This window comes from Bos indicus x Bos taurus, chromosome 2 (assembly GCF_003369695.1).
Source record: "Bos indicus x Bos taurus breed Angus x Brahman F1 hybrid chromosome 2, Bos_hybrid_MaternalHap_v2.0, whole genome shotgun sequence".
In the NCBI taxonomy this organism is placed as follows: Eukaryota; Metazoa; Chordata; class Mammalia; order Artiodactyla; family Bovidae; genus Bos; species Bos indicus x Bos taurus.
In genome coordinates this window covers 14,193,473-14,207,175 of record NC_040077.1, presented here as the reverse complement: position 1 = coordinate 14,207,175, position 13,703 = coordinate 14,193,473, and the positions used below count along the sequence as shown (strand labels likewise).

Sequence of the window (13,703 nt, the reverse complement as noted above, 5' to 3'; positions counted from 1 at the left end):
ACTAGCCTTTTTGATTTTATTGTGCTATGCATGTTTTGCTTATTTGAAGATCCTTAGATATGTGCTATAGTTAGCTCCATTTCACCTTCATTTTCTACCTATGCTTGGCTATTTGTCTCCTTTCCAAGATAACTTAAGACTAACTTCTTTTTTACTAAAGTATAGTTGATTTACAATGTTGTGTTAATTACTACTATACACTGACTCAATGCACATGAGTTTGAGCAAGCTCTGGGAGATGGTAAAGGCCAGGGAGATGGTGAAGGACAGGGAAGACTGGCATGCTGCAGTCCATGGGGTCGCAAAGAGTCAGACACAACTGAGCAACTGGACAACAACAACAAATACAGCAGTGATTCAGTACATTTTTCTGCAGGCTTCCTTGGTGGTTCAGCAGTAAAGAATCCGCCTGCCAATGTAGGAGACATGAGTTTGATCCTTGGGTCAGGAAAATCCCCTAGAGAAAGGCATGGCAAACCACTCCAGTATTCTTTCTTGGGAAATGCTGTGGACAGAGGAGACTGGTGGGCAAGAGTCCATGGGGTCCCAAAAGAGTTGGACATGACTTAGTGACTAAACAACAACAGCACACTTTTAAAATATTCTTTTTCATCATAGTTTATCATAGGATAATGAATATAGTTCTCCATGCTATGCAGTAGGACCTTGTTTCATGCATTCTACATATAAACACTTATATCTGCTAACACAAGGGTGCCTATATCTTTTTGAATTATAGTTTTATCTGGATACATGCCCAGGGTGGGGTTACTGGATCATATAGTTATTCTATTTTTGGTTTTCTGAGGAATCTCCATTCTGTTTTTCACTGTGGCTACACTAACTTAGAAAGAATAACTTCTTGACCTAATCTTTCCATAGTTACTATTTCTCTTTAACCTGAATCTCTTTTTTATCTTAAGGTTCAAGGAAGGTTTCTGTTCTAAAAAAAAGCATGAAAAAAAAATTCATTCCTATTAAATAGACTGTTATATAGCTGCTTTTTCCTATGGGCTAGGAAATACTTGAAAAATAATCTAAGCTTATTTCTTCTAGAGACATTCCACTTCAATTCCTCGTATTAACATAATATGACTGGTGGCTTTTTCTCTTCGTGAAACTCCATTTCAGAGGCATCAGGACTCTCCTAACTGCATTCAATGGTTCTTCTGTGGCATTTTGATTTACCCTTTTAAGCAACCTGTCTTTGCTACTCCAGATTCTCCAGATATGCTTTCTTCAGTCTGTAATTCCTGAGTGTCCTCTGAAGTTGCTCCATTCCTAACTTTAAATGGTGTGTTCCCACACAACATATTGAATTATCATAGGCATTCTGATTATAAAAAAAACAAAACAAAACAAAACAAAACCTGAGACTCCTGGATTATAATCCCTAAATTCACATCTCTAACTGGCACCATATTTCTGAGCTCTAGAGTCCATATATCTAGCACATTCCAGACCCCCCTTTTTTAAACCTTAATTTTTTCCGTTAGAAGCCATGTCTTTGAGAACAGGCATAGGGAGTTTTGCTGGGGAACTAAATTTATTAATATTAAGTAATTCCAACCATACCTGGTTTGGAATCTTAACTCTACAATTTCTATCTGATTTTATATCCATGTTCTTGTTATGATTTACTGCTGCTAATTAGTGTTTCCTGTTGTAATCTTTCAGTGTGCTTGGGTTTTTCTCTCACTTCAAACATCCCTGTTTCTTGTTTATGGTATTAGTCCTCATTCCTCTATTTATCTTCCCAGTTCTTGACTCGTTTTTAATGACCAGCTATCTGCACAGTTGTACTCTGGATTCTGATGAGCGATGTGTCTGGTATTCACTTCACATACTCAGTAGATATTTGTGTTATGAGTGAACATTCCTTAGTAAATTCTAGTACATGATGATTTCAAGGGACTTAGACTTCAAGGTGCTCTGGATTTCAGTCGATTTCTAGCAGACTAACTTCTTCAATTACTGATTTATATCCATGCAGTCTTACTCAGATAATCTCTCAAAAGTAAGGACATTTAGATGTAGTAAGACATAGGAGCAAATTAAAAATTTTTTTTTAAAAATCAAGATGGGTATCCTATTAAAGTTTGTTTCCCATCAGTTTGCACTCCGTTCTCTTTTCCTGGTAACTTAAGCCCACCTGACTTCATTTCTCAGGATCAAAAATTGCTGTCAATAAATTATTTGATTTTTTAAAATAAATTACATATCTTATTGTGTTATGTACCCAGAAGTCTCTGCATTTATTACTACAACAAAAAGTTATTATTATTTAACTTTTAGTAGTGTAAGTCACTCAGGGGTGTCAGACTCTTTGTGAACCAATGGACTGTAGCCCGCCAGGTTCCTCTGTCCATGGGATTCTTTAGGCAAGAATACTGTAGTGGATTGCCATTCCCTTCTCCAGAGGATCTTCCCAACCCAGGGATTGAACTTGGATCTCCTGCCTTTAAGGCAGATTGTTTACCATGTGAGCTACAGGGAGGTCCCAATTTAACTTTTATGAAGTCCCAATTTAAACTTTATAATTTAACTTTTATTCTGTCAGATATGGTGTTACACTTAATCCTCAAGGCAAAACTGTGCAATTAGCACTGTCATTATTGTTAATCTACAAACATAAAGCTAAGATATATAGAAGTTAAGTCACTTGCTTAACTCTTAAGAAGAGAGTATTTAGTGTAGCATCCCGACTTTGAACAACCCACTCTTTCTGAATTTGGAGTCTGTAATCAAACAGTGGTAATTGTAAGACTTAGATTGATTCACATTAAGAAAATAAAGTTATAAATTGTGTTGTGTGTGTGTGCTAAGTCACTTCAGTCATGCCTGACTCTTTGCAACCATGGATGGTAACCTGCCAGGCTCCTCTGTCCATGGGATTTTCCAGGCAAGAATACAGGAGTGGGTTGCCATGTCCTCCTCAAATTGTATTGCAGGGCAGTATTAATAAGCATAATTTCCATCATTTAAAGTGTATCTCCCAGCCAGCTGCCTACCCTCATGAATAGCAATTTATGAGGTCAAGGATGGTACTTTTCCTGGCAATATCCAAATCTAAATAAGGACAATCAAACAGAAGCTTTTTGTAGGTCACATGTTTCTGGATTTTAACTGTACAGCTTTGAAAAATAAAAGCCTCTAGTGATACATCTGAAAGCAGGATCATAAAATGCTGGTATTTGCATGTGAAAGTGTTTTGTCAAAAACAGTCATATTCATTAAGGAATTGTGCTATAATTCCTGAAAGAAAGTCAGAATTTTAATTCTATAAGAAATTGTTTTTTACTCTCACTGTTTGCAGATGACATGATCCTCTACATAGAAAACCCTAAAGACTCCACCAGAAAATTTCTAGAACTAATCAATGATTATAGTAAAGTTGCAGGATATAAAACCAACACACATAAATCCCTTGCATTCCTATACACTAATAATGAGAAAACAGAAAGAGAAATTAAGGAAACAATTCCATTCACCATTGCAACAGAAAGAATAAAATACTTAGGAATATATCTACCTAAAGAAACTAAAGACCTATATATAGAAAACTATAAAACACTGGTGAAAGAAATCAAAAAGGACACTAACAGATGGAGAAATATACCATGTTCGTGGATTGGAAGAATCAATATAGTGAAAATGAGTATACTACCCAAAGCAATTTATAGATTCAATGCAATCCCTATCAAGCTTCCAATGGTATTCTTCAAGAGCTAGAACAAATAATTTCACAATTTGTATGGAAATACAAAAAACCTCGGATAGCCAAAGCTATCTTGAGAAAGAAGAATAGAACTGGAGGAATCAACCTGCCTGACTTCAGGCTCTACTACAAAGCCACAGTCATCAAGACAGCATGGTACTGGCACAAAGACAGAAATATTGATCAATGGAACAAAATAGAAAGCCCAGAGATAAATCTAAGCACCTATGGACACCTTATCTTTGACAAAGGAGGCAAGAATATACAATGCAGAAAAGACAATCTCTTTAACAAGTGGTGCTGGGAAATCTGGTCAACCACTTGTAAAAGAATGAAACTAGAGCACTTTCTAACACCATACACAAAAATAAACTCAAAATGGATTAAAGATCTAAATGTAAGACCAGAAACTATAAAACTCCTAGAGGAGAACATAGGCAAAACACTCTCTGACATACATCACAGCAGGATCCTCTATGACCCACCTCCCAGAATATTGGAAATAAAAGCAAAAATAAACAAATGGGACCTAATTAAACTTAAAAGCTTCTGCACAACAAAGGAAACTATCAGCAAGGTGAAAAGACAGCCTTCAGAATGGGAGAAAATAATAGCAAATGAAGCAACTGACAAACAACTAATCTCAAAAATATACAAGCAATTCCTACACCTCAACTCCAGAAAAATAAACGACCCAATCAAAAAATGGGCCAAAGAACTAAACAGACATTTCTCCAAAGAAGACATACAGATCGCTAACAAACACATGAAAAGATACTCAACATCATTCATTATCAGAGAAATGCAAATCAAAACCACTATGAGGTACCATTTCACACCAGTCAGAATGGCTGCGATCCAAAAGTCTACAAGCAATAAATGCTGGAGAGGGTGTGGAGAAAAGGGAAGCCTCTTACACTGTTGATGGGAATGCAAACTAGTACAGCCACTATGGAGAACAGTGTGGAGATTCCTGAAAAAACTGGAAATAGACCTGCCTTATGATCCAGCAATCCCACTGCTGGGCATACACACTGAGGAAACCAGAATTGAAAGAGACATGTGTACCCCAATGTTCATCGCAGCACTGTGTATAATAGCCAGGATATGGAAGCAACCTAGATGTCCATCAGCAGATGAATGGATAAGAAAGCTGTAGTACATATACACAATGGAGTATTACTCAGCCATTAAAAAGAATACATTTGAATCAGTTCTAATGAGGTGGATGAAACTGGAGCCTATTATACAGAGTGAAGTAAGCCAGAAAGAAAAACACCAATACAGTATACTAACGCATATATATGGAATTTAGAAAGATGGTAACAATAACCCTGTATACGAGACAGCAAAAGAGACACAGATGTATAGAACAGTCTTTTGGACTCTGTGGGAGAGGGAGAGGGTAGGATTATTTGAGAGAATGGCATTGAAGTACGTATAATATCATATATGGAACGAGTCACCAGTCCAGGTTCGATGCACGATACTGGATGCTTGAGGCTGGTGCACTGGGAGGACCCAGAGGGATGGTATGGGGAGGAAGGAGGGAGGAGGGTTCAGGATGGGGAACACATGTATATCTGTGGCAGATTCATTTTGATATTTGGCAAAACCAATACAATATTGTAAAGTTTAAAAATAAAATAAAATTAAAAAGAAAGAAATTGTTTTTTATTTTTTCTACTCAAATCATATTTCAAGAGAGATTTTGTGCTTTGATTTATCTTCTTAACTGAAATCCTGCAGTTGTTAAAGCTTAGTGGGAAAAGGTAATGTATGTATGTATGTATATGTGTGTATAGGGGGGATTTATACCAATTTATAATTTCTGTTCTATCCTGCTTTATCATGTTTTAATCTTTTTTTGTGGTTCAGCCACCTCCAAATGCCTCTCTTGAATACTTACTGAAACAATTTTTTTCTAGAAAAAGAATTTTCTAATAAAAAATCTCAGAAGTTATCAGTATTTTTAAAGTTTAAAAGAAACTAAATGCTTATTCAATTATCTCTGTTTTACTAATATCCCTAAGGCAAATGCAGTTTTAAAAATTATATACACATGGCAACAAAAAGTATCCTCAGCTTGCTGCTGTGTCTTACTAAGTGAAAGTGAAAGTTACTCAGTTGTGTCTGACACTTTGAGACCCCATGGACTATAAGCATATGGAATTCTCCAGGCAAGAATACCGGAGTGGGTAGTCATTTTCTTCTCCAGGGGATCTTCCTAACCCAGGGATTGAACTCAGGTCTCCAACACTGCAGGAAGATTCTTTACCAGCTGCAGGTGGATTCTTTACAAGGGAAGCCCCAAAATACTGGATTGGTTAGCCTATCTTTTCTCCAGGGCATCTTCCCAACCAGGAATCAAACCAGGGTCTCCTGCAGAGCAGGCAGATTCTTTACCAACTGAGCTATCAGGGAAGGCCTGTATCTTACTAAGTCTATAGGAAATCAAGCAGTATCAAGTATTTTTCCTCTAAAATTTCTTGAGCTGATATTTTAATCATCAAACTAGTCTTAGAAGATACATACAAAGTAATGTTGGGTATAAGCAGTAGCATGATGACAAATAGTTAACCACATATTCATCAGGAAAAAAAAAATCCTGATTTGTATCATTTGCCAATTTTTATAGTATAAATACTCTACCTATAGGCAATTTCAAGCAAATGATGTTGAAGGCAGAGTTGAGAAAAGATGTAACCATAGTCAACAAACCAATGGGCCTGACAATCCTGACAGCATGTGAGCTTTCATCAAAACCTCCAGGAAGTCTCTAAAATCACTCTTTTATCAGATGTGAATAAAAGGATGCAGATGAGAATTGTGCTTAAAGCCAGTCTTTAGAGTCAGCCTGCCAAGACCTAACTCCACTCTTTAAAGTATCCTCTGTGTTATCTTATATAAGCCATCTAACTTTCCTGTGACTCTCTTTGCTCATATGTAAAATGGTAATAATATAAGTTTTAATCTCATTAGAATTCCTATGATTATTAAATGAAATAGTGCATTAAAGTGCTTAGAAGAGTTCTTGGCATATAGCTATAATAATAGGCTATTAGTAATAAATGTTAGGGACTATTTTTCTAGAATTTACAATCTAACTATCAGAATATTTTACACATTGTCATCTAAATCTTTCACAGTTCATTGAAAACCATCCTGCTTGATAACAACACTCTGAGAGGAGCCAGTTATAGAGGGAAGAGCACTAAGAAAGATGTCATGCCTTACTCACTAGTCCCAGTTTTGCCGAAGTCTAGGTTTGTGGCCTTTGGCAAACCAGTTTACTTCAGGAGCTTTGGTTCTTTTTTTTTTAAATTTTATTTTATTTTTAAACTTTACAATATTGTATTGCTTTTGCCAAATATCGAAATGAATCCGCCACAGGTATACCTGTGTTCCCCATCCTGAACCCTCCTCCCTCCCCATACCCTCCCTCTGGGTCGTCCCAGTGCACCAGCCCCAAGCATCCATTAGTAAAATACAGAAAGTAATGGTCACCCTGCCAACTACACAGGACTGTGGTGAGACTGCTATAAGTTAATGAAACTATGAACTCTTCTTGGAAGATGGTACATACGTGGGGTGTTATTATTAATCCAATTTAAAATTCATGATGCCATTGAGGATTAAAATAAAAGAGTGAGAAGTTCTGTGTCATTTGAGTAAACATTTGGAAATAATGTATTGTTAAGATCTAGGATGTTTTGTTGTATTGTAAAGATGAAAAAACCCCACATTTGTATCCTGAAGCAGTGAACCATTTTTTTCTTCCCACAAAAGAGCAAGTTTCAAATGAAAATGTTTAAATGAATTAAGGATCCTGGGGAACTAAGTTAAAAATATCCATGTGATCATAATTTTCTAGGAAAGGAAATATAAAGGAAAAATTAATAAATAAAGCACATAATATTCTGTCAAATTGGATAGTATTACATCATTACAAGATGAATACTGTAAATTTCCAAATAATTATTAAAGGCAAAATTTCATAAGTTTTATAAATAAGTATAAAAAATGAAATGTCCAAGACAGATTGAAGAAATTTTAAATTAAGTTCAGTCAACTTGTAAACAAGAAAAACCACACACAAAAATGAAGGCTAGGAAATTATGAAAAATACTTGATTTTTTTAAAAAGTTACACATTGAATCTCTGTTCATGTATAAGAATCATATACATTTATGTACACTTAGTGAAAGTTAACTAAAAATCATTCTAAAAGTGTGCCTATGATTTTTTCTCTTAATTTATGACTTCACACTGTGCTTTAACAGACTTCTGTTCTAGAGAATAAGAATCTCTGTGCAGCCTGGTCTTCACCACACCCTTTTCTATCAGTTATCAGTAAAAATTCTTACGGCCTAAAATTTAAATGTTGGTATATGATATGGGAAGATCAAGCTTCCTTGTTGAAGGGAAAAATCAAAATGAAAGTTATGAATAGTATGTTATCTTCTATGAGAGCCAGAGGGAAAATATGAAATAAAAATTTGTAAGAAATCACTGAAAATATTCATAAGAAATTTATGAGTTAGGGAACTTGAGTAGACTAAGAAACAGGTGGATAAAGACTTTCATAAGGTACCATTTTATATTGTTTTGATTTTTGATTTGTGAATTTATTACCTACTAAATGACATTATTTTGTGTGTGTGTGTGTGTGTGTAAGTCCAGTACGCCTCAATCTCACATCTGATTTAACACTTCTCACCTGCCCCGCACTCAGGCCTGACAAGGCAGAGACGCTGGCAGAGTAGACGAGTGTGATGGACTCATCCTCCACGTCTGGTCCCCTGTCCCACTCACTATGCAGCTTCTTCTTGTTCAGCAATATGGTGGGGAAGACAGGGGTCAAAGGGTCTTACAAGACTGGTGGGTTTGTTGTCATCTGTGTGACAACTACGCAAATGCTGGTTACCTTTTCTCTCCTGAGGAGCTTTTGTGCTTCCTTCAGAGACAACACCCTACACCAACTGGGTATCTTGTTCTTTGATATTTATGCTGAATTTTCGATTCCTACTCTGTCTTCTGTTTCAACAATCACCCCACAAAGTCTGGTTTTCACCCTCTGAAATCCGTATCTGTTGGACAATGCCTTCAAAAGACCTCTCCTCCACCTTCCTCTCGACTTTGAAAAACTCAGTACCTTTTCTGTACTAACATCTGGAAGTACATGTCTCTCTCTCAACAGGATCCCGCTACAGTTGTCCTTTAGGCCAAGGTTTCCTAACCTCTATGGTATTAACATTTGGGGCTAGAGAATTCTTTGTTGTGGGGGATTTTCCTGTGCATATTATGATGTTTAGTGGCACCCGTGGCTTCTACCTGTTATAACACTAGCTAGCCCCCATCAGCCAAACCAAGAGTCTCCAGAAACTGCCCTATGACACCTTGAAAGCAAATGGCCTGATTGAGAGCCACAGGACTAAGGTAACAATCCTCTTCAAATGAATTCCCATTTCCGAATCTCCTTTTACCACTCTGGTATTAATAATTATCAGGCTGGATGATGGAGATTATCAAATACACACGGGGAACTGCTGCTCGGCAAGCCCTTATACAGTGTCTGATAGATGCCTCTCATGATAATATATGGACATGTGACACCCATTTTCTCAGAAGGAACTCAAATCTTGAGATAAGAGGGAAACTCTTACATCAGTGAAAATCAGTGTAAGCCTACATCTATCTCTGACATTTAAAACTCTGGGCCTAAGGACTGTGAGAGCAGGGGGAGAGGAGACTTTAATTTGTTTATTACTTTATTGATCGACTGTTTTATATTATTCAAGCATTTAGATTAAAATATGTATTTTTTAAAAGAAAGGATTTTAGTTCTTAACATAGCTATATCAAGAAAAACATTTTAATTTTTAATAAGATTTTGATTTGGGTTTCTTAGCCAAGATATGAAAGCAGGGTCAAGAAAAAAGGGGGAAAAAGGAGACAAGCAAAAAAGTTAAAAGGGAGAGGAGGTTAAAACTTACCTTGTTTCATCAATATAAACTGCTTCCAACACAGATGCTGCATATTCAATATTCTTCTTTAAGTCGATGACGTTAACATCACCTTTTTCCAGCTGCTTCACTAAGCATCTTAGTCTATTTCCAAAAGTAGCCAAAAAAAGAAAGAGAAAGAGATTTATCATGACTATAAGGAAAAGAGTCAATATTAAATATACAAATTGGGTTAAACTTTCAACTTATCTTTCCAGGTTATTAAATAGCAATATTTTCAGGTATATTTGAGGTATAACTAAGGCCAATCTTTATCACTTAAACAACTATCAGAAATTATATTCACCTCTCAATAATATTCGGAGAAGGCAATGGCACCCCACTCCAGTGTTCTTGCCTGGAGAATCCCAGGGAAGGGGGAGCCTGGCGGGCTGCTGTCTATGGGGTCGCACAGAGTTGGACACGACTGAAGCGACTTAGCAGTAGCAGCAGCAGCTCAATAATATTAGGGCTATAGGTTGCAGGTTTATGTACCATATTTCAAGCATAGTTTTTCTGAAAATTCAAACAATATAGGTATTTTCATACAAGAATTCCTAATACTAGAATTTATTCTATGGTTGTTGTGCTTCTTCAGAGTTGGCACTAAGAAATATTTAACAGGTACTCTTTTGACCAATATTGTATCAATTATTCACTGTTTATAGCAGTAGAAATAAAAATAAAAGGCAAAAGATTCAAGAAAATATAATTAAGAGGAGAAAAAAATATATGTATACAAGCTTAGTGTTTTTATTGCAATGATTTTTCAGTTAAGGCAAAACTACAAAATATCAAAATATTTTCTCATGTTTTTGCCCATAGAATCATGTATCACAACCGTTTGAGAAATTTTAAAGCATTTCTGGATTTCTGACTCAGAAATTGTGATGTAATTAATACTGTTGTTTTAAGCCACTACATTTTGTAATAATTTTTTAGGCAGAAATAGATATCTCAGGGAGTGAAATAATACAAATTACCTCAATAATTTTCTAATACTTTTAGAAATTTCTATGCATTAACTATAAACCAAGTGTTTCTAAAGATACTTCCCTTTACTAACAACAGAAAACATATTCTTTAGCCACTATACACTATAAATAAGAATTGCGAATACAATTCACCCATTTTCCTGTCAGCAGGCAGAATTTAATTCCTTGAGAAAAGGTATTTCAGAGAGAATGGAATACATCTACTTGTAGGCACAGCCTTAAAGATAGTGTAAGAGATTCTCTGAAAACTTACTTGAGTGATTTCCAATACCAAGGTTTAGGGTATCAAGACAAGTTAAAAATTTCAGCAATGGTATTTTACATTTCTTCATCCATAAGAAACTTTATTTCTCCACAGAAAAGAGCCACACCTAGCTTAAAACTTCTTATCCAGGCAGCTACAATTGCTTTTTGTACCACATACTTTTGTATGAAAAAATATTAGCAGACAACAACACTGCAAAATAAATTCCATGTGTCGATAAGTGTCTTATTTGTCCAGAGTAAGCAAAGCAGAACAAAATAAATATCAATGACTAAAACAGGTTACTTTGAAAGGGAAAATTACGCCTGGCTCTGAGGCTTGTGTAAAATACTGAATATGATAATAATGGAGCAACACATAGAGTTTTAGGGGATTTTTGTAATTCTATAACCCAAACACATTACTTAGTATAATTTCCTTTTATGTAGAAAGTAAAAGAAAAAGTTTCATACTTTGAAACAGCTTAAAAATACACCACTCATATATCCTTAGCACTTTAGGGATAAGAGGGAGATGCCTCACCTGCAAAAGTCTAAAAAATCTGGCTAATGTCATAAATAATGCTAAATGACTGAATGCTTTCCTTCCAAAATCAGGAACAAGACTCTACTCTCACCACAGATATTCATAATTGCACTGGATCTTTCAGCCAAAGCTACAAGGCAAGAATAAAAGGTATTCATGTTGGAAAGAAAGAAATAAAACTGTCTTTGTTCACAGAAAATGTGATTGTCTAAGTAGCAAATCTGATGAAATACACCAAAGAGTTACTAGAAGTGATAAAATGTAATAAATGATTTTAACAAGTTTACAATATAAAAAGATGCAAAAATCAATATCATGCTATACAATAATAATGAACAATCTGAAATTAAAATATAAAGCAATACTATTTACAATAGTTCTGAAAATGTAAAATTCCTAGCCATAAATGTGACAAAGTATGTGCAAGCCCTATACACTGAAAACTACAGAACATTGTTGAAAGGAAAAACCATAGATCTAAATAAATGGAAAGATACACCCATGCTTACGGATTGACTCAATATTGTTTTCATGTCATTTCTCCAAAAATTTATTTATAGATTCAATGTAACCCCAGTAAATATCCCAGCAGGCTCTCTTGTTATTGTATATATTGACATGCTGATTCTGAAATTCACATTGAATCAAGGAGCTAGAATAGTCAAATTTAACAAAAAGAACAAAGCTGGGGAATTTACACTACTTCAAGAGATTCTAAAGCTACAGTAGTCAGTACAGTATAAATGGCACAATACACTGCATTATTAGCACCCAGATAATACAATAGATAAATCAATAGATTTATAAAGTTAAAAACAGACCCACAAATATATAGGTAATTTATTTTGGGAAAAGATGAAAAGATAATTTAGAGGAAAAAGGATAACCTCACAACAAGTTATGCTGGATAATTAGAAATATCCATGTGTAAAAGGAACTTTGTTCCATACCTGCATCACAGATCTAAATGCATATCCTAAAACTATAAACATAGAAGAAAACATAGGACAAAATCTTTGTGATCTTGGGTAAGCCAAAGATGTCTTACAGACAACTGCTGCTGCTAAGTCACTTCAGTCGTGTCCGACTATGTGCGACCCCATAGACGGCAGCCCACCAGGCTCCCCCGTCCCTGGGATTCTCCAGGCAAGAACACTGGAGTGGGTTGCCATTTCCTTCTCCAATGCAGGAAAGTGAAAAGTGAAAGTGAAGTCGCTCAGTCGTGTCCGACCCTCAGCGACCCCATGGACTGCAGCCTTCCAGGCTCCTCCGTCCATGGGATTTTCTAGGCAAGAGTACTGGAGTGGGGTGCCATTGCCTTCTCCGCTTACATACAACACCTGCGATGAAATAATAAGTTGAATTTCACCAATATTAAGAACTTCCAGCCACAGACTGGGAGAAAATATTTGTATATCATATATCTGATAAAGGATTTTCAGAAAACATGTTAAGAACTTGCAAACCTCAATAATAAGATAAATGATCCAATACAAAATCTGCTAATGATTTTTTGTACCACCAAAAATGATATATTCATGGCAAACATGAAAAGATGCTCAAAATCAGTAGTCACCAGAAAAATTCAAATTAAAACAATAATGAAATATAATCAAATACTTTTTAGAATGACTAAAATTAAAATAACTGATCATACCAAATACTGGCAAAGATGTGAACAATTTAAACTACCACACACAGCTTCTGGGAATGTAAATAAGTACAATCAATTTGGAAAACAATTGCCCAAAAAGTTAACATGTATCTGTCATATGACTCAACTGTTCTATTCTTTGGTGGAGAGAAGAATAAATATATGTCCTTACAAATACTTGGACATAAATGTTCATAGCAGCCTTCTTTGTAATAGACCCAAACTGGAAGCAGCCCAAATGTTCATCCACAAGTAAATGGAAAACAAATTGGGCCGTATCCATCCAAAGAAGTTCTGCTTAGCAATATAATGAATGAACTGTTGATACACACAATGAAGTGACCGAACAATGACTATGCTGAATGAGATAGGATATACGCATACTGTATGATTCAATTTGTATAAAATTTTTAAATGCAATCTATTCTTATTGAGACAGGAAGCAGATCAGAGGTTGCCTGGGAATTAGGAGGTAGAGATCAAGGAAGAGAGGAAGGGAAAGATTACAAAGGAGCTGGAGGAAATTTTGATGGTAATGGAA

At 35.6% G+C, this 13,703-nt stretch overlaps 1 protein-coding gene across 7 annotated transcripts in view; it reads right to left on the bottom strand.

The window, feature by feature from the left end:
- PDE1A (phosphodiesterase 1A) overlaps positions 1-13,703 on the bottom strand; it is a 394,734-nt gene that overhangs the window by 114,288 nt on the left and 266,743 nt on the right. For all 7 annotated transcript variants that reach the window (XM_027556059.1, XM_027556049.1, XM_027556069.1 and 4 more), the window contains one exon: positions 9,715-9,828. In XM_027556059.1, the coding sequence (XP_027411860.1) occupies positions 9,715-9,828 (114 nt within the window). The remainder of the gene's footprint in view (positions 1-9,714; positions 9,829-13,703) is intronic.